The sequence below is a fragment of the Salvelinus namaycush genome, chromosome 23 (genome assembly GCF_016432855.1).
Source record: "Salvelinus namaycush isolate Seneca chromosome 23, SaNama_1.0, whole genome shotgun sequence".
NCBI classification, from domain to species: domain Eukaryota; kingdom Metazoa; phylum Chordata; class Actinopteri; order Salmoniformes; family Salmonidae; genus Salvelinus; species Salvelinus namaycush.
The window spans coordinates 20,340,580-20,359,920 of record NC_052329.1 but is presented as its reverse complement, the minus strand read 5'-3'; the positions used below and the strand labels follow the sequence as shown (position 1 = coordinate 20,359,920).

At 41.8% G+C, this 19,341-nt stretch overlaps 1 protein-coding gene across 2 annotated transcripts in view; it reads left to right on the top strand.

Moving 5' to 3' along the window:
* The first annotated feature begins 2,156 nt into the window (after positions 1-2,156).
* Positions 2,157-19,341, top strand: part of LOC120018163 (CD166 antigen homolog) — an 80,349-nt gene continuing 63,164 nt past the window's right edge. For both annotated transcript variants that reach the window (XM_038961201.1, XM_038961200.1), the window contains exon 1: positions 2,157-2,426. In XM_038961201.1, the coding sequence (XP_038817129.1) occupies positions 2,375-2,426 (52 nt within the window). In that variant the 5' untranslated portion in view covers positions 2,157-2,374. The remainder of the gene's footprint in view (positions 2,427-19,341) is intronic.

Genomic DNA, 19,341 nt, shown 5'->3' with positions numbered 1-19,341 from the left:
GACTACAGCTCAGTGTTCAACACCATAGTGCCCTCAAAGCTCATCAATAAGCTAAGTACCCTGGGACTAAACACCTCCCTCTGCAACTGGATCCTAGACTTCCTGACAGGCCGTCCCCAGGTGGTAAGGGTAGCTAACAACACATCCGCCACGCTGATCCTCAACATAGGGGCCCCTGAGAGGTGCGTACTCAGTACCCTCCTGTACTCCCTGTTTACTCATGACTGCACGGCCAGGCACGACTCCAACACTATCATTATATTTGCCGATGACACAACAGTTGTAGGCCTGATCACCGACAACAACGAGACAGTCTATAGGGAGGAGGTCAGTGACCTGGCCGTGTGGTGCAAGAACAACAACCTATCCCTCAACGTGATCAAGACAAAGGAGATGATTGTGGACTACAGGAAAAAGAGGAACGAGCACGCCCCCATTCTCATCGACGGGGCTGCAGTGGAGCTGGTTGAGAGCTTCAAGTTCCTTGGTGTCCACATGGTGTCCACCAACAAACTAACATGGTCCAAGCACACCAAGACAGTCGTGAAGAGGGCACAACAAAACCTATTCCCCCTCAGGAGACTGAAAAGATTTTGCATGGGTCCTCAGATCCTCAAAAGGTTCTACAGCTGCACCATCGAGAACATCCTAACTGGTTGCATCACTGCCTGGTATGGCAACTGCTCAGCCTCCAACCTCAAGGCACTACAGAGGGTAGTGCGAACAGCCCAGTACATCAATGGGGCCAAGCTTCCTGCCATCCAGGACCTCTATACCAGGTGGTGTCAGAGGAAGGCCCTAAAAATTGTCAAAGACTCCAGCCACCTTAGTCATAGACTGTTCTTTCTGCTACCACACGGCAAGTGGTACCGGAGCGCCAAGTCTAGGTCCAAGAGGCTTCTAAACAGCTTCTACCCCCAAGCCATAAGGCTCCTGAACATCTAGTCAAATGGCTATCCAGACTATTTGCATTGCCTCCCCCCCTTCCCTCTCCACACCACTGCCACTCTCTGTTGTCATCTATGCATAGTCACTTTAATTAACTCTACCTACATGTACGTACTACCTCAACTAACCGGTGCCCCTGCACATTGACTCTGTACCGGCACCCCCCTGTATATATTGTTATTTTTTACTGCTGCTCTTTAATTACTTATTTTTATTTTTATCTTTTATTCTTATCCGCATTTTTTGAAACTGCACTGTTGGTTTGGGGCTCGTAAGTAAGCATTTCACTGTAAGGTCTACACCTGTTGTATTCGGCGCATGTGACTAATAACATTTTATTTTATTTTATTTTATTTAAAGTAATGATTGACTGTCGTTTCTCTTTGCTGATTTGAGTTGTTCTTGACATAATATGGACTTGGTCTTTTACCAAATATGGCTATCTTCTGTATACCAACCCTACCTTGTCACAACACAACTGAATGGCTCAAATGCATTAAGAAGGAAAGAAATTCCACAAATGAACTTTTAACAAGGCACACCTGTTAATTGAAATGCATTACAGGTGACTACCTCATGAAGCTGGTTGGGAGAATGCCAAGAGTGTGCAAAGCTGTCATCAAGGCCAAGGGTGGCTACTTAGAAGAATCTCAAATATAAAAAATATTTGGATTTTGTTCAAAACGTTTTTGGTAACGACATGATTCTTTATGTGTTATTTCATAGTTTTGATGTCTTCACTATTATTCTACGATGTAGAAAATAGTAAAAAATAAAGGAAAACCCTTGAATGAGTAGGTGTGTCCAAACTTTTGACTGGTACTGTAAATCAAACTAGAAGTTGAAATGACGTCTGTGCCCAGTGGGTTATTTTGGCAGTTGTGTGTGTGTGTGCTTATATTTGTCCTATTTCGAAATGTTTTTTTTTTGTTGCATATCCCACTCTTCCTGAGACCCTCGGAGAGTGGGGCCACGGCCAGGGTCTGCCATTATCAACGGCGACCCTGGAGCAATTAGGGTTAAGTGCCTTGCTCAATGGCACATCGACAGATTTGTTCACATTGTCGCCTCGGGGATTCGAACTAGCGACCTTTAGTTACTGTGTGTGTGTGTGTGTGTGTGTGTGTGTGTGTGTAATGCAGTGCGGAGTGGGGTCCACAAGACAGTGGTAGATCCTGGGCGGAGTTGCTGTAAACCACTACCCTACAGAGCTTCCCGTCGTCGCTCACTCGACGCGCTCCCGCATTTTACCTGTTAGCCAAGCCAAGCGACAGAGCAGATGTTATACAACTGTAACTGAACACAGTTAGTGAATATCTCAGTATTTAACCCTGACGTTTACGGAAGGAAGTTAACTGATCGATATCAACGAACATATTATCAAACTTTAGGAACAGCAGAACAAGGATATCTGACATTTGCCAGGATGCACTTTTCCAGCTGTCTGTGTACCCTCCTCGTCGCGCTTGTCTACCAAGGTACTGTATGTAGCCTAACATGCATCATATTTTACATTGTTTAAAAGAAAACTGTTACATTTTATCAACATTTTTAATAAAAACTTAATGGGAACTACATGGGGATTATGAGTATGTAGACGATACATCTAAAGTGAAAATGCTCGTTATTCGATTGGCAATATTGATTTCCACGGAGGTTTGTGAAGACAAAGTTGTAGTTAGTTATAGTCATGGTTAGAGGGTTATTTTTTAACCATTATTGCGCATAGCATAACTACTGTGTGCATAAGGGTGTACAGCCTCTGGCCACACTTCGTGTGAGTATAGAATAGGTTTCGCCAGGTGATAGTGATGTGCTCTCAATTTGGGAGAGCTGTCCTCTCGTTTATTACAATACTTACAACAGTAAACCGAGTTTTCACAATAATTTGTGTGGTAAACTTGTGTGGCAACGTTCACCCCCAAACATGTACATTATGCACTCAAAGCGCACACTTACCAGTGTTTCCCCACGAGGCAGGCGCGCCTTGCATCCGCTGTCTAATGCAACACTTGATAAATTATTATGTACTGCTTAAATAATAGAATATATGCCTTCCAAATTAGGAATGTGAGTGAATTACTATTTGAAATGTGGACCTGATTTGGTGCATAACCGAGTTGCAGTCAGATAACCTGCTATCTGACATATCTCATAGTAAGATGTTATTCCACACACCCTTTTCAACATTAACATGATGGATATGTGTTGTGTTCCTTCATGGGGCCCCATCCCTTGTATATTATACAGTCTATTGACCAAATAGTAGCTGAAATTATTTGAAGCCCCTAAGAGTTAATCATTTCAGTGTTTTTGTCATGCTGAATGGGTTCAATTGAATGAATGCTGGAGATGGGTGGGGTGGTGTTATGGGGTGATTTCGTGGTGAGTCAGTTCTAGGAACTGGGGGCAGGGATGATGGGGTATTATAGGAATGAGAGTGCTGTGTGTTGGGGGAGGGGGGTAACTACATTAGATGAGGAAAAATATAGAAATTTGGCTGTTTTACGTTCTGTACATTTCTTTAAATAAATACTTTTTCCAAGCCAACAGGTACACACCATGTGTTTAAACATTCAGTCTCAACATTTAACTAAACTGCAGTGGAGCTCTGAATAGTCCATCGGGAGAGGGAAGGGAAACCTGGTCTCAGAGCATTTCGTAATATTTTGTATGTAAATCCGAGACACTGCATTTAGTATGATATGTTACGTTTCGTATGGTATGTATTAATTTGTGTATGTCCATCACCCATTTCGTTAGCTAGGCTAAGGGTTAGGGTTAAGGTTAGGGTTTGGATTAGGAGTTAGGTTAACCTGTCTGGGAATGGGGTTCGCCAACAGCCAATGAAATTGCAGGGTGCCAAATTCAATCAACAGAAATCTCATAATTCAAATTTCTCAAACATACAAGTATTAGACACCATTTTAAAGATAGACTTCTCGTTAATCCAACCACAGTGTCCAATTTCAAAACGGATTTTCGGCGAAAGCATAACATATCATTATGTTAGGTCAGCAACTAGTCACAGAAAGCATACAGCCATTTTCCAACCAAAGAGAGGAGTCACAAAAAGCAGAAATAGAGATAAAATTAATCACTAACCTTTGATATTCTTCATCAGATGACACTCCCGGGACAACATGTTACACAATACATGTATGTTTTGTTCGATCAAGTTCATATTTATATCCAAAAACCTCAGTTTACATTTGGCTTAGCCTCCAAAACATCACGTGAATTTGCACAGAGCCACATCAATTTACAGAAATACTCATAATAAACATTGATAAAAGATACAAGTGTTATTCACAGAATTAAAGATATACTTCTCCTTAATGCAACAGCTGTGTCAGATTTCAAAAAAACTTTATGGAAAAAGCAAACCATGCAATAATCTGAGTACGGCGCTCAGACAACAAATCAAGCCAAACAGATATCCGCCATGTTGGAGTCAACAGAAGTCAGAAATAACATTATAAATATTCACTTACCTTTGATGATCTTCATCAGAATGCACTCCCAGGAATCCAAGTTCCACAATAAATGTTTGATTTGTTCGATAAAGTTAATCTTTATGTCCAAATACCTCCTTTTTGTTCGCGCGTTTAGCCCAGTAATCCAAATTCATGGCGCGCGATCACTAGGTGCAGACGAAAAGTCAAAAAGTTCCGTTACAGTCCGTAGAAACATATCAAACGAATTATAGAATCAATCTTTAGGATGTTTTTAACATAAATCTTCAATAATGTTCCAACCGGAGAATTCCTTTGTCTTCAGAAATGCAATGCTGAAATGCAAAGCTAACTCTCACATGAACGCGCATGGTCAGCTCATGCCACTCTGGGAGAGACCTTACTCAATCCCCTCTCATTCGCCCCCACTTCACAGTAGAAGCATCAAACAAGGTTCTAAATACTGTTGACATCTAGTGGAAGCCTTAGGAAGTGCAATATGACCCCATAGACACTGTGTATTCGATAGGCCAAGAGTTGAAAAACTACAAACCTCAGATTTCCCACTTCCTGGTTGGAGTTTTCTCAGGTTTTCATCTGCCATATGAGTTCTGTTATACTCACAGACATCATTCAAACAGTTTTAGAAACTTCAGAGTGTTTTCCATCCAAATCTACTAATAATATGCATATATTAGCAACTGGGACTGAGTAGCAGGCAGTTTACTCTGGGCACGCTTTTCATCCAAATGTGAAAATGCTGCCCCCTATCCCAAAGAATTTAAAGGGTTAAGGTTAGGAGAAGGGTTAGCTAAAACTGTAAAGGTTAGGGGAACAGTTAGCTAAGATGCGAAGTAGTTGTAAAGTAGCTAAAAAGTAGTAAGTAGATGAAAAGTTGCTAATTTGCTATAATTCTAAAATTGTCCGTGATGAGATTTGATCTCGCAACCTCTGGGTAGCTAGACGTTGGCGTTATACGCCCAACCAACCACCCTCATTTTGTTTTAGCCTTAAGTAACTATGTGTCTTATGTAACCATACCATACGTAACATATCGTACTAATGGAGTGTCTCGGAATAACGTACAGAATAATACGAAATGCTCTGAGACCAGGTTGGGAAGGGAGGTGGGTGATCTGACTTAGGTCCTCCTCTGTCTGACACTGTTACATGACATGCCTGTCATTGTAAATTACAGTGTGCCTCACTTGTCACTGTCACCCACTCTCAGTTGTTTTTATTTGAACTGGGTGGGAAAAAAGAGCATCCCCTAAGATAATAGCATGTCACGTGTTGACAGTTTTTCTAGTTGGACTGTGTGTTGTAGCTCCGTTGCCATTTGCCCCTGGTTTTAATTTGGTTTATAGCCCTCCACACCAACATTTGATGAGTAAACATGATGCTGGCAGACAGGCCGTCCTCCATAAATGGGGAAACCATGTGTCTGTTTGCTTGTTCTATGGAGGATTGATGATAACTTTTCAATGTGCTGGTTACTCATTACACCTTCATATGCAGTGTCATTTTAAGAATCACTAGGCAACCCTCTAGTTATCTATCTTCGTCAAATCACAGAATCCCGTTTCATCTATCACTACATGCCTCATTGTAAATGTTGAATTGTAGGTTTTAAACTAAGTGCTCTGTTTGTGAAGGTAGTTTTCAGAATAGACACCATCAGTCAGTAATTAGATACACTGTTGATCTTTTATTCCAAAAAGTATCCTCTGGCAGGCAGTTTAGGTCAATCATGACCAAAGCCTCCTACCACCTGAACAGTTTCTTTCCCTGGGCTGTGTCCCTCACCAACCGGCCATCTGGCCCATAGAAACTAAAGGACTATGCACTCTATGCTGCACACAGCAAACAGCTACTGTATCTTTGAATGGTACACAGAATAACTGCACTATTACTGCATTTAGATACAGTTGAAGTCGGACGTTTACATACACCTTAGCTAAATACATTTAAACTCAGTTTTCACAATTCCTGACATTTAATCCTAGTAAAAATTCCTTGTCTTAGGTCAGTTAAGATCAACACTTTATTTTAAGAATGTGAAATGTCAGAATAATAGTAGAGAATAATTTATTTCAGCTTTTATTTCTATCATCACATTCTCAGTGGGTCAGAAGTTTACATATACTCAATTAGTATTTGGTAGCATTGCCTTTAAATTGTTTAACTTGGGTCAAACGTTTTGGGTAGCCGTCCACAAGCTTCCCACAATAAGTTGGGTGAATTTTGGCCCATTCCTCCTGACAGAGCTGGTGTAACTGAGTCAGGTTTGTAGGCCTCCTTGCTCGCACACGCTTTTTCAGTTCTGCCCACAATTTTCTATAGGATTGAGGTCAGGGCTTTGTGATGGCCACTCCAATACCTTGACTTTGTTGTCCTTAAGCCATTTTTCCATAACTTTGGAAGTGTGCTTGGGGTCATTGTCCATTTGGAAGACCAATTTGCAACCAAGCTTTAACTTCCTGACTGATGTCTTGATGTTCCTTCAACATATCCACATCATTTTTCTTTCCTCATGATGCCATCTATTTTGTGAAGTGCACCAGTCCCTCCTGCAGCAAAGCACCCCCACAACATGATGCTGCCACCCCCGTGCTTCACGGTTGGGATGGTGTTCTTCGGCTTGCAAGCCTCCCCCTTTTTCCTCTAAACATAACAATGGTCATTATGGCCAAACAGTTCACTTTTTGTTTCATCAGACCAGAGGACATTTCTCCAAAAAGTACAATCTTTGTCCCCAATTGAAGTTGCAAACCGTAGTCTTGCTTTTTATGGCGGTTTTGGAGCAATGGCTTCTTCCTTGCTGAGTGGACTTTCAGGTTATGTCGATATAGGACTCGTTTTTACTGTGGATATAGATACTTTTGTACCTGTTTCCTCCAGCATCTTCACAACGTCCTTTAATTTTGCACTTTTCTCACCAAAGTACATTTATCTCTAGGAGACAGAACGCGTCTCCTTCCTGAGCGGTATGACGTCTGCGTGGTCCGAAGGTGTTTATACTTGCGTACTATTGTTTGTACAGATGACCGTGGTACCTTCAGCCGTTTGGAAATTGCTCCCAAGGATGAGACAGAATTGTGGAGGTCTCCAATTTTTTTTTTTTTAGTTTAGGTGTCATGATGTCAAGCAAAGAGGCAATGAGTTTGAAGGTAGGCCTTGAAATACATCCACAGGTACACCTCCAATTGACTCAAATGATGTCAATTAGCATCAATCAGAAGCTTCTAAAGCCATGACAGCATTTTCTGGAATTTTCCAAGCTGTTTAAAGGCACAGTCAACTTAGTGTATGTAAACTTCTGACCCACTGGAATTGTGATACAGTGAATTATAAGTGAAATAATCTGTCTGTAAACAATTTTTAGAAAAATTAATTAAATAAAAATGCTTTGCTTTATCTTGGCCAGGTCGCAGTTGTAAATGAGAACTTGTTCTCAACTAGCCTACCTGGTTAAATAAAGGTGAAATAAAAATAAATAAATAAAAACTTGTGTCATGCACAAAGTAGATGTCCTAACCGACTTGCCAAAACTATAGTTTGTTAACAAGAAATTTGTGGAGTGGTTGAAAAATTAGTTTTAATAACTCCAACCTAAGTGTATGTAAACTTCTGACTTTAACTGTATACTATATATACAAAAGTATGTGGACACCCCTTCAAATTAGTGGATTTGGCTGTTTCAGCCACACCCGTGTCTGACAGGTGTATAAAATTGAGCCCACAGCCATCTCCTTAGACAAACATTGGCAGTAGAATGGCCTTACTGAAGAGCTCAGTGACTTTCAATGTGGCACTGTCATAGGATGCCACCTTTCCAACAAGTCAGTTGGTCAAATTTCTGCCTTGCTAGAGCTGCCCCGGTTAACTGTAAGTGCTTTTATTGTGAAGTGGAAATGTCTAGGAGCAACAACAGCTCAGCCGTGAAGTGGTAGGCCACACAATCTCACAGAACAGGACCGCTGAGTGCTGAAACGTAGCACTTAAAAGTCGTCTGTCCTCGGTTGCAATACTCACTACCGAGTTACAAACTGCCTCTGGAAGCAACGTCAGCACAATAGCTGTTCGTCGGGAGCTTTGTGAAATGGGTTTCCATGGCTGAGCAGCCGCACACAAGCCTAAGATCACCATGCACAATGCGAAGCGTCGGCTGGAGTGGTGTAAAGCTTGCCGCTACTGGACTCTTGAGCAGTGGAAACGCATTCTCTGGAGTGATGAATCACGCTTCACCATCTGGCAGTCCGACGGACAAATCTGGGTTTGGCGGATGCCAGGAGAACGCTACCTGCCCTAATGCATAGTGCCAACTGTAAAATTTGGTGTAGGAGGAATAATGGTCTGGGGCTGTTTTTCATGGGTCAGGCTCCTTAATTCCAGTGAAGAGAAATTTTAACGCTACAGCATACAATGACATTCTAGATGATTCTGTGCTTCCAACTTTGTGGCAACAGTTTGGGGAAGGCCCTTTCCTGTTTCAGCATGACAATGCCCTCGTGCACGAAGCAAAGTCCATACAGAAATGGTTTGTCGAGATCGGTCTGGATGAACTTGACGGCCTGCACAGAGCGCTGACCTCAAACCCATCGAACACCTTAATGAAGAATTGGAACGCTGACTGCAAGCCAGGCCTAATCACCCAACATCAGTGCCCAATCTCACTAACGCTCTTGTGGCTGAATGATAGCAAGTCCCCGCAGCAATGTTCCAACATCTAGTGGAAAGCCTTCCCAGAAGAGTGGAGGCTGTTATAGCAGCAAAGGGGGGACCAACTCCATATTAATGCCCATGATTTTGGAATGAGAATTGTTCAACGAGCAGGTGTCCACATACTTTTGGTCATGTAGTTTATATTCATTCTGATACTATAAATATTATTTGTATATTTGTTTACCCACTGCTCATTCTCTTATAGTGTTATGCTCACTCTACCTAGTTGTATATAATGTAGGTAAACTTTGTTTAAATTCCTCTGTCTGTATTCTGTCTCTAAGTGTTGTCTATCACTAGCAGCACCATATCACCAAGTCACATTCTGAGTATGTGTAAATGTACTTGGTGATTCTGATTCTGTTGTTTTAGAGGGAAACAGATGCTAGAAAAAACAACTCCTGTTCAGGTTGTTAAAAGCAGTTCCTCCGGCTCAAACACTGAGAGCTGTGACCCTCGGCCTAGACCAGATAGTGCTGAAAAACAGGGCCCTGAATGTCTTTTAGAACAAATAGTCTGTATAGATGCATTTGTTATTTTGTTCCCTGCTTTCCACCCCCCCCTCCCCCCAACCCCCCATGGAATAGACACCATTCAGTGTCACACCTGGTATTACTCGTCAAGCTTGCTAAAGGACTAATCCGGCCGCTGTTCTCGTGGGGACCACACTTGAAATGTATTCATCCACTTTCTCACTCTCCGCAACCAGTTTTTGTCATGACATTATAGATAAGTGTTCAGATGACTGGTGCAGAGGAAGACTTGGGTGATCTGTATTCTCAGTTTGCACTTGTGATTTTGTGCCTATTTATTTGTATGACTGTGCATTTCACGTCTTGTTTAGAGGCGGTTGTTCTATCTCCCATTGACTCCTTATGCAATGTGACCCTTCATGCAACATTTTGTTTCATAGATGGAAAGCACAATAACATGAATCTATTCATCCTTAATCGTAGATGTTTATGATCCAGATTCTATTTACAAAGGAAATTGTATGCGGGTGGTGCAAGACAGTGATATCAGATAATACAAATGTAATATAATTATTAACTAGATGTCCTACAGTGATATGCTAATTACATGTTTTATGACAGTATTACAGGGCGGTGACATATTAGAATAGAAATAATGTGCTATTAACCATGAGGAAAATGTCACTCTTCTTAGCTCTGAACATAGAGGATGTCACTCATGATGACATCATCATTTGTACATTAACCTTAAGTTTACAGGCCTTCAATCTGCAGATCATGATATGATGTGAGAAATGTCATGATACTGAAAATATGGATGTTTTTAGTTAGTTATTTGTGCCTTGCATTACAGTATCGCCAGTTTTGGTATACAAGACTATAGACTTATTTCTATGAGTGTCTTTCACGCCTTTTCTGAATTCATTTCCTACCCCTCATTTAGATATGAATTATTGAAAAGGGCCTCAATCACACATCATACCCAATAAACATACCCCTTTTATCCAGCTTTACAAATTCTCAACTCACACTGGTAGCTCTTAATTTCCTTCAAAGGCAATGCGGGACCGTCAATGTTGTGTTTGAACTGACATTTTATGTATGTCATAGGAAATTGCCATGAGCAATGTGTTAGAGTTTAAATGGTTTCATTCTCTGAGGGTATCACATGCTTTTCTCAGTCTTCCCAAAGTATCATTCATGTTCTGGGGGGAAAAATAAAATAACTTGTATATTTCGATAAGGGTCTTCTCGCTTTTGGCAATCTGGGAGAGGGAGGACATATTCATTCTAGTAAAGCAATTGCACTATTGTGGCTCTGCGTCTTTTTCATTTAATTCAGATTAGGGTCACAGAGACTCATTTCGTTTTAATCCACTTTGAGGCCTCTCGAGAAAAGGGGTGGGTCAAAGATAGAACCTATCCTTTTACCCAAATGCAGTGGATGAGGGTGAGCTAGCCAATAGGGCAGGGTTCCCCAACTGGCGGCCCGCGGGCCAAATCGTCTGTCCCCATATGACAACCCGTTTTGGTTCTGGGTAGAACCCTTTTGGGTTCCATGTAGAGGGGTTCTACATTGAACCCAAAAGGGTTCTACCCAGAACAAAAATGGGTTCTTCAAAGGGTTCTCCTAAGGGGACAGCCAAAGAACCCTTTTAGGTTCTAGATAGCACCTTTTTTTCTAAGAGTGTACCTGAGTGAGAATAGGCTGTGATGTGCACACGTCTAGCATACTAGATTTATTCACTCTGGTTCAATCTCTGATTTCTCCCCTGTAATGTTCAATTCTCAGTATTCACTTAGTTTAGGGAAAAGTATTGGTACTTTCTGTTAAGAGCTCAGGATTCACTGACGTAGATGTAAAATGTTTCCGCTCTACAGAGCTGTAGTCAGGCAGCAATGAGAACATGTAAGCCAGCCCAGAAAACAGTGTATTTCCGCAATGTAAAAGAGAGTATTTACAGACTGGACACACACAGCGATAAGATGTACAGCTTTGCTTAGAGAAAATGAAAGGGCTTGTGTGGCCAATGTAATCAGTCTCAAGCAATGACTCACCGGTGAAAAAAGTATTTTGTCTGCCTGTGACAGTTTTACACACGAGGGTATCAGTAAAACAGCCAAAGGAGTCTCAATTACGCTAGCTAGTGTGATTGGCTCGTCCCAATTTTAGAGAGTGGGAGATACGTTCTGTTTCAACAGTCACGATTGAGATTTCCCCTTAATCCCCCCTTATCCAGAAAACTCACAACTCGGTTTGTATTGTCACTGGTTAGACAGGTAATAAAGGCCTGGGTGGGTTTTCATTAGACAGCTTAAGATATAGGACATGTTTTACATATAGATTACATTTCCAGTCACACATTCCTGCGTGAAAGCCAAAATGTTACAATTTTGTAGAAAAGCACAGAACACCCTGGTATTTCTTTGAATGAAGATGCCAGCCTTAGAGTCTCTATCTATTTCACTCCCCATTTTCTCACAGCAATCTTTCTTCATCATAGCACTTCTGCTATTCACACACAAAAAAATGCTTTATTTGTTATATGAAGGGAGTGACTACATTTTTGAGAAAGCCTTAACAACAGGAGTGAGATGACTGCAACAGCACTGTCTCCCTGGTCCCTTATGCCGAAATGCACCCATTGAAATGCATGAGTGTATCTTTGGTTTTGGTGAAAGCCTACAGCGCACTGGAATCAGCTCTGCCCCTGTTTTGGGACAAAAATGTGAGGTTGTTTCTCGCTTTTGTTATTCACACTATCCCTCCTGCTTTCTCTAGTTTCCTGCGGACTCCCCCCGACGGTATTGTGAAGCAAGTTTCTTTTGAAACAAATACATGGTATGATGGTGACTTCTCCTGCCAACTCCTCTCTTTGTCATGAAGATGGAACAGCACACACCCCTCTGGGAGGGCATTGAGGATCTTCCCCCTGTTCGCCCACCTCATATGCGCAAGGCAAGCCAAGCCTACTGGGGGAAAGTAGCTCTGGTCCATATGAAAAGCTAATGACATGGCTCATCCGAATGACACAATGATCTTAGTTGAAATATTCCATTGGAAAGCCGTAAGCTTTTTACTAGGTGTGATTTAATTAGAATAGTTCATTAGCTATAGCATTAGCTGGATTGGTAGTCACACATGGTTCCCCAAGGACCCGCTATTTTTGACACGTGAGTTCTCAGAACTCATAGAAGATCATTTCTATTCTTCTTCTTTTCCTCACATTGCCTGATGTTTTCTGAAAAGAGACAAAGCAAAAACAGTGTGTCCCATTATTGAGAGCCTATTAAGAGGCAGGGGAGCCCCAAGCACCAGGAACTTAACCTGACCCACTAAAGGTCAATGGGTAAACTGCCAAGATTTACACTCCCAATAAAGTGATTATATTGCCACCTATTTACATGGGGTCAGGGCTGAAACGGATGGTACTATTCTACCACACCCATTTTTTACTCGCTCTGCAGTCCAGAGTGGTCTATTGTGATGACAATGGCATTGTCCTAAAGATAAAGCAGAAATTCGAAGCGGTGGGCAATAAAATGTCATGCAATTTTCCCTTTCCCATTCACTTTTAAATCGCTTTCTGTTTGGTCAGTAACGTCAGTAGTGACTGGTCTCTATTCATTCCAACGTTATTTTGCAATTTTCAGCCATGAAAAGACAGTGTCATATTTAGTGTTGCTCCATGAAGAATCCTGCCCCAGGGATCCAAACAGAAGTGTTTTATGTCTGCATTTGACCTCAGTAGTCCCCCATTCTAGCACTGCTGATGTCCCTCATCTATCCTTCTGAGATGGCGGCACACTGTGGTGCCTGGAGCTATCTATGATTACATGGTGCTTCAGATGAACTTGCAGGAGTTGTCATTCAATCCCAGAGTCCCTAACTTTCAACAAGGGACAGACATGCAGTCACTGCATATCTCTGCTTTCTGGAGAATAAACGCCTGCCATTTTTGCATGCCAGGGTATGTAAACTGGTAAAAATACAGCACATTCACATGTCAAGAGTGCAGAGTGTACTCTTCCCTAGTTGCTTTGAAGCATTCTTTTTGGTCTTAAACGTCTTGCTCAGGAAGTTTCAAATGCATGCTTCCTCTCATGCGTTGGATTCCTGGCTGTAAATCCCAGGTGGTAAAGGGCTTTGTAAAAGAGTGTTTTTTATGCTGAAACTTATCTGGCTGTGGAGCTCTCGCTGCCTGGAATTCAAAGCCTTGTATTAGCCTTGGATGTATGGAGTTCCTTCACCTGATGGGTACATGAAAAAGCCAGCACCAAGGCCTTTGTGATCATTTGTAACAATACATTTTAGTGAATATTTTATAGATTCTAAACAGAAAGCTGAATTCTTCCTTTTACCAAATGATAAAAAGTACTTTAAAAGGTTTCTGGTGAGGTTGAGAACTAGATATATTCACTGGTCAGTCACTGGTTGATTCTGGTCTTAAGGGCGGGATACTCATAAAACTACCCTGTGAGCGCGAACTGCAATTTACTGTTTATATAGAAGGTATATACAGTACAGTGTAGTTTTAGAATGAACTCTAAATACTCAGAATTCTTCACACCAGCCCTATTATCTTAGATGTTGAACCACTTCACATTCAGTGAAGTAAAATTATGCTCTTGCAAATGTGTCACTGTATGGACGCCGTTGATGATGAATGCCATGTAAAACTGGGTTTGATTAGCTAGTTGCTACTGTGCAGTAGTTGTATTCTAACACTTCCATTGTCAGTGTCACACCTGCTCCCGCTCTTCCACCCTGGCGCTCGAGGGCGCCAGGCTGGCCTGCATTACGCACTCCTGCCACCATCCTTTACGCACACCTGCCTTCCCTCATCACGTGCTTCAGCGATATTAGACTCACCTGGACTCACTCAATCACCTGTTTATTACCTCCCCTATATTTGTCAGTTCCCCAGCTCTGTTCCCCACTGCTGCATTGTTTGTCATATGTCCGTGTTACCCGTGTGCTGACGCTGTTCCTGTCTTGTTCTATGTCTGTTCCCGAATAAATGTCTGACTCCCCGTACCTGCTTCTCCTGTCCGGCGTCGGCTCTTACAGTCAGACATTAGTGGGTAGGCGAAGAACCTCTTGTGCACTAATTAGATGGAGAACCTAATTGTCTAATGGGACCCATCTTGAGAGGTCAAGTAGCCCCATGTTCCTGCAGAGAATTCTAAAAAGTACTTTAACTCCCATCGGAGCTGTTAAACCAGGGTTTCCCAAACTTGGTACTCGGGACCCCAATGGGTGCACGTTTTGGTTTTTGCGTTAGCACTACACAGCTGATATAAATAATCAACTAATCATCAAGCTTTGATAATTTGAATCAGAACCCATGGGGTCCCCAGCACCGAGTTTGGGAAACACCGTGTTAAACTGTAAAATTTTCGCGCTCATCTTTCGAGACAGTTTAAGATGGAGCACAGGAATCTTCAATGAAACACTAGAATCTGCTCTACAATAATGGAGTCGTTTGCTTTAGAAAAACCTTTCATGTTAGAGAGAAGGAATAATGTTTTCTAAGGAATCACAAATAAATTCAGCTGCATAGTTCCGTGTCAAGTAAATGCTGCATTATTCGAAGTGCCAGCCCAGTATATGAGAGCAAATGAATTGTCAAATAAACTTCCAGGTGTTTCATTTTGAGTAATGGAGGTGCCATAATCCATTATGAATTTGTTTGCCTTCTCACCTGTAGTAGATACAGCGAGGAGAGGATATCGCTTTTCCTAATGTAATGATAGTGATTCATTTAAATCCTCCGGGTTAAGCAATAAGAGATTCTCACAATGGAAAATGCATAACAATTGACTAGTCATATTAGTTTATGTGTTGTAGGGATGAATGGGTATGGCATTCCCCCTCTCTCTCTGAGGAAATCTCTGGATTACCTATCCCATGCTCCAGGCCTTGCCACGGTGTGTTTGCCTATAAACAGATATGACACAGGCAATGCATCACAGTGGAGATCATCACTACCCCTATCTGCCATTACATGCACATTTACCCAGACAGTAATGTCTCCAGATGTCCTCGCCAGTAATTGGATCGCTTTGTCACCCTTCGGCACCAGACAGCACTTTTCCGGATTCTGATATACATACATTCTTCATTGATGTTCATGCTTCATACAGTGTTGTTTTATGTTGTGATCCCCACTCAGAATGTTGCTGTTGCTTGTTCTTTTGTCCGTGTGGACTGTTGAGAGGCTGTTGTTCTGTACGTACGGAATGTTCTAGAGGAGGTTTTTCATTTGACTATTCAAAGTATGAGGATCCGGCCCAAGGGCTCTCCAAGCCAACAGACTCTTTAATCAGGAGATGTTTGCTGCGTGGATTGATTCTGTTGGAAGGATATGAGTCATACAGCTGAAATGTTGCTTATCGACAGGCTTCTGTGAAGTTATTGTGTCTTTCTGCTGCTGGTGGCAACTCAGCTCATTATCAGGGGAATCTACAAAGCTCCTGTTCAGAAGCACCAGTGTTGTAAATTGTTCTCTACAGACAGACAGGAGGGGATAATAGGGAAATACGCATAGCATGGCGCCAGGCTAAGTGGTTTAAAGCACTTATGTTGATATATGGCTGCTCCTCTTGTGTGATGATAGCAGGAGAAAATGTAATGGCCATCGAGTCATTTGTAGTAAAACTAATGAAAATATGTTACGCCTGAGAATGAATGCTCATAAGCAAGAGACATCGAAGTGAATGGTAATTCTCAATGTGAGGTGACAGTTCTAACAATTGATTGATTTGAAATTAAAATACAAGTGTTCAACTTCTCTCCTTTGAATCTGAAGAAGGTAACAATCTTACCAGAGCATAACATTTTTATACAAGTCCAGATTTAATGTTCTCTCCCACACAGTATATAAAGTGTATTAATTGTAGTTTTATAATACCCCTGTGTTTTCAAGCCTTTGAAAAAGGTTTAATTGGACGGCAGTCTGCAGTGAACTTACATAAGCAATTTTGCTTTGTAATTGTGAAGTGAAGTGTCGCTGAAGTATGCCATTTTCTTGAAGAGCTTGAATGACATTTGAATGTATGCATATTCTCATATACATTTTTGTGGCAATGCCATGTTTTATAATAATGGGTCAAAGGCAAACTGTAACGATTGTCTATTTCGTCCTCCTCATCGGACGAGGAGAGGCGAGAAGGATCGGACCAATATGCAGAGTGGTTCGTGCTCATGATGATTTATTAAAACCGAAACTGAACACTGAAATACAAAACAATAAACGAAGTGCAGAAAACCGAAACAGTACCGTGTGGTGAAAACACTAACACGGTAGACAAACACCCACAAAACACACGTGAAACCCAGGCTGCCTAAGTATGATTCTCAATCAGGGACAACAATTGACAGCTGCCTCTGATTGAGAATCATACCAGGCCGAACACAAAATCCCAACATAGAAAATCACACATAGACAACCCACCCAACTCACGCCCTGACCATACTAAATAAATACAAAAACAAGGGAAAACAGGTCAGGAACGTGACACAAACATATATTACTCTTGTTGTGTACTGTATGTAGTAGACTTACCATTTTAGGCTTACTGTAATCCCGACAAAATCACGGCACAGAAATTATTACAAATGGCGTGCCTAGCATGCACCATTGCACGCATGTTGATTTTGTACCCCCACACCAGACACGATCAGGACATGCAGGTTGAAATATCAAAACAAACTCTGAACCAATTATATTAATTTGAGGACAGGTCGAAAAGCATTAAACATGTATGGCAATTTAGCTAGCTAGCTTGCTGTTGCTAGCTAATTTGTCCTGGGATATAAACATTGGGTTGTTATTTTACCTGAAATGCACAATTATGCACAACATAATCTATAGATAAAATGGTAAACTGAATTTCCTCCTTCCTCAGGCTTCTTTTTTACTTCTTTGGACTTTATATGGCGGTTGGCAACCAACTTTACGGTGCATTACTACAACTGATTGGAGTGTGGACATCAATTCATCTGGGGTATATGCTCTTAAAAACCATTGAGGAGATGGGAGTGGCCGGACTTGCACCGCGTTGAGCGTCACAAATAGAACCTATTTCTATTTTAGCGCCTGGCCACGCAGACGCTTGCTGAGGCTCGCGAGCAGTGTGGGTGCAATGATTGAATAACATGTATGTGTACATTTATTTTGCAACGTTCGCACATGCGACGCGAGTGGTGTGGTCAGAATGTTAGTGAATGCAGCTTCTTGAGGATTTAATCACATCTTATGAAGGTTGATAGTAAATTAATTATATTTTCTGTACAGTTGCCTGTTGGGGAATCGCTTAGCATTGCACTCTTTAATTGACTGAAAGCCTACTTAAATTGAAAAACACATCTGCAGGTATTAAAACCTACTGACCCCCAAGCTTTATAGCCTGTATCATGCTCAACCAGTTTAAAAAATACCATTGTTTTTTGTCAGAAGTTGTAACTGTCGCCCTTTGCCAGCGAGGCCAGGCGTGGAGAGAGTGAAAGTGTTGTGTTTTCAACTCGTGCTGTCCTGGAGGGATCCATGTTAGTCAGTGGACTGTGTGCTCAGTCTGTTATTGGACCTACACAGCGTTCTTTCTCTCCTTAATCTCTGTGTTTATCTCTCTGAGGGAGTGGGGTGGGGGGAGGGGGATCACTGCACTCTACTCTAGATCCATGGCTCAACATTGACCTCAGGGTCAACAGGCAGAACCTTCGGCAGCCTAGCCCAGAACCTTAGAATGGCTGTTTGTGACCTGGGGGGGGGGGGGGGGGGGGGGGGGGGGGGGGCTCTCCTTTGAGGAAGGTGGGTCATAATTTGGTGCTGGTGACATGCGGGGCCAGCACTGCTCATCAGTGATGGACGTCGGTCACACCTGTCCCAGGTGAATTACTACCACACACAAATTTTACTGCCCAAGAGGGATATCTTTCACTCATAGTCCAGCCAAAGAATAACACATTCTCGAGTGTTGTTCGTTTCTCTTCCAAAGAGTGTGCCAAGTCCCACTCAGAAAGCTTTCTCTGTTTTGTCCAGTACATTGGATGTTACTTCCCGTTAGCACTTTATTTGGTTAGTGCATCTGTAAATGCTCTACAGACTATCAGTAACATTTCAACTAACTATCTACTAACCCTAGCTTTAACACTAACCTTAACCCTTATCCTAACCCTAAACTTCACCATAGCCCTAACCTTAACCCTAACCCTTATTCTAAACCTAACTTAACCTCAGCAAGCAGTTGCTTATCAACAGATAGTTTGTTGATAGTATTACCATCTGTAGAGCATTTGGACTATCCATTTACTAAAGCAGAGTAAACAATGTTATTGCAAGGAAGACACTCAAGACATATGTTCCTTTTGGAATTGATAGCAACAGTAACTAGAAGCATGATATCCCCCTCGTAAATCAAATCAAATGTAACACAAGAAAATAACAATAACGAGACTATATACAAGGAGTACCAGTACCGAGTCAATGTGCAGGGGTACAAAGTAGTTTAGGTAAATGAGGTAATACAGTATGTACATGTAGGTAGGGGTAAAAGTGACTAGGCAGTCATGATATATAATAAACAGAGCGACATATAGTGTGTCTATGTGTCTGTGTGTGTTTGTGTGTGTTTGTGTGTGTGTGTGTGTGTGTGTGTGTGTGTGTGTGTGTGTGTGTGTGTGTGTGTGTGTGTGTGTGTGTGTGTGTGTGTGTGTGTGTGTGTGTGTGTGTGTGTGT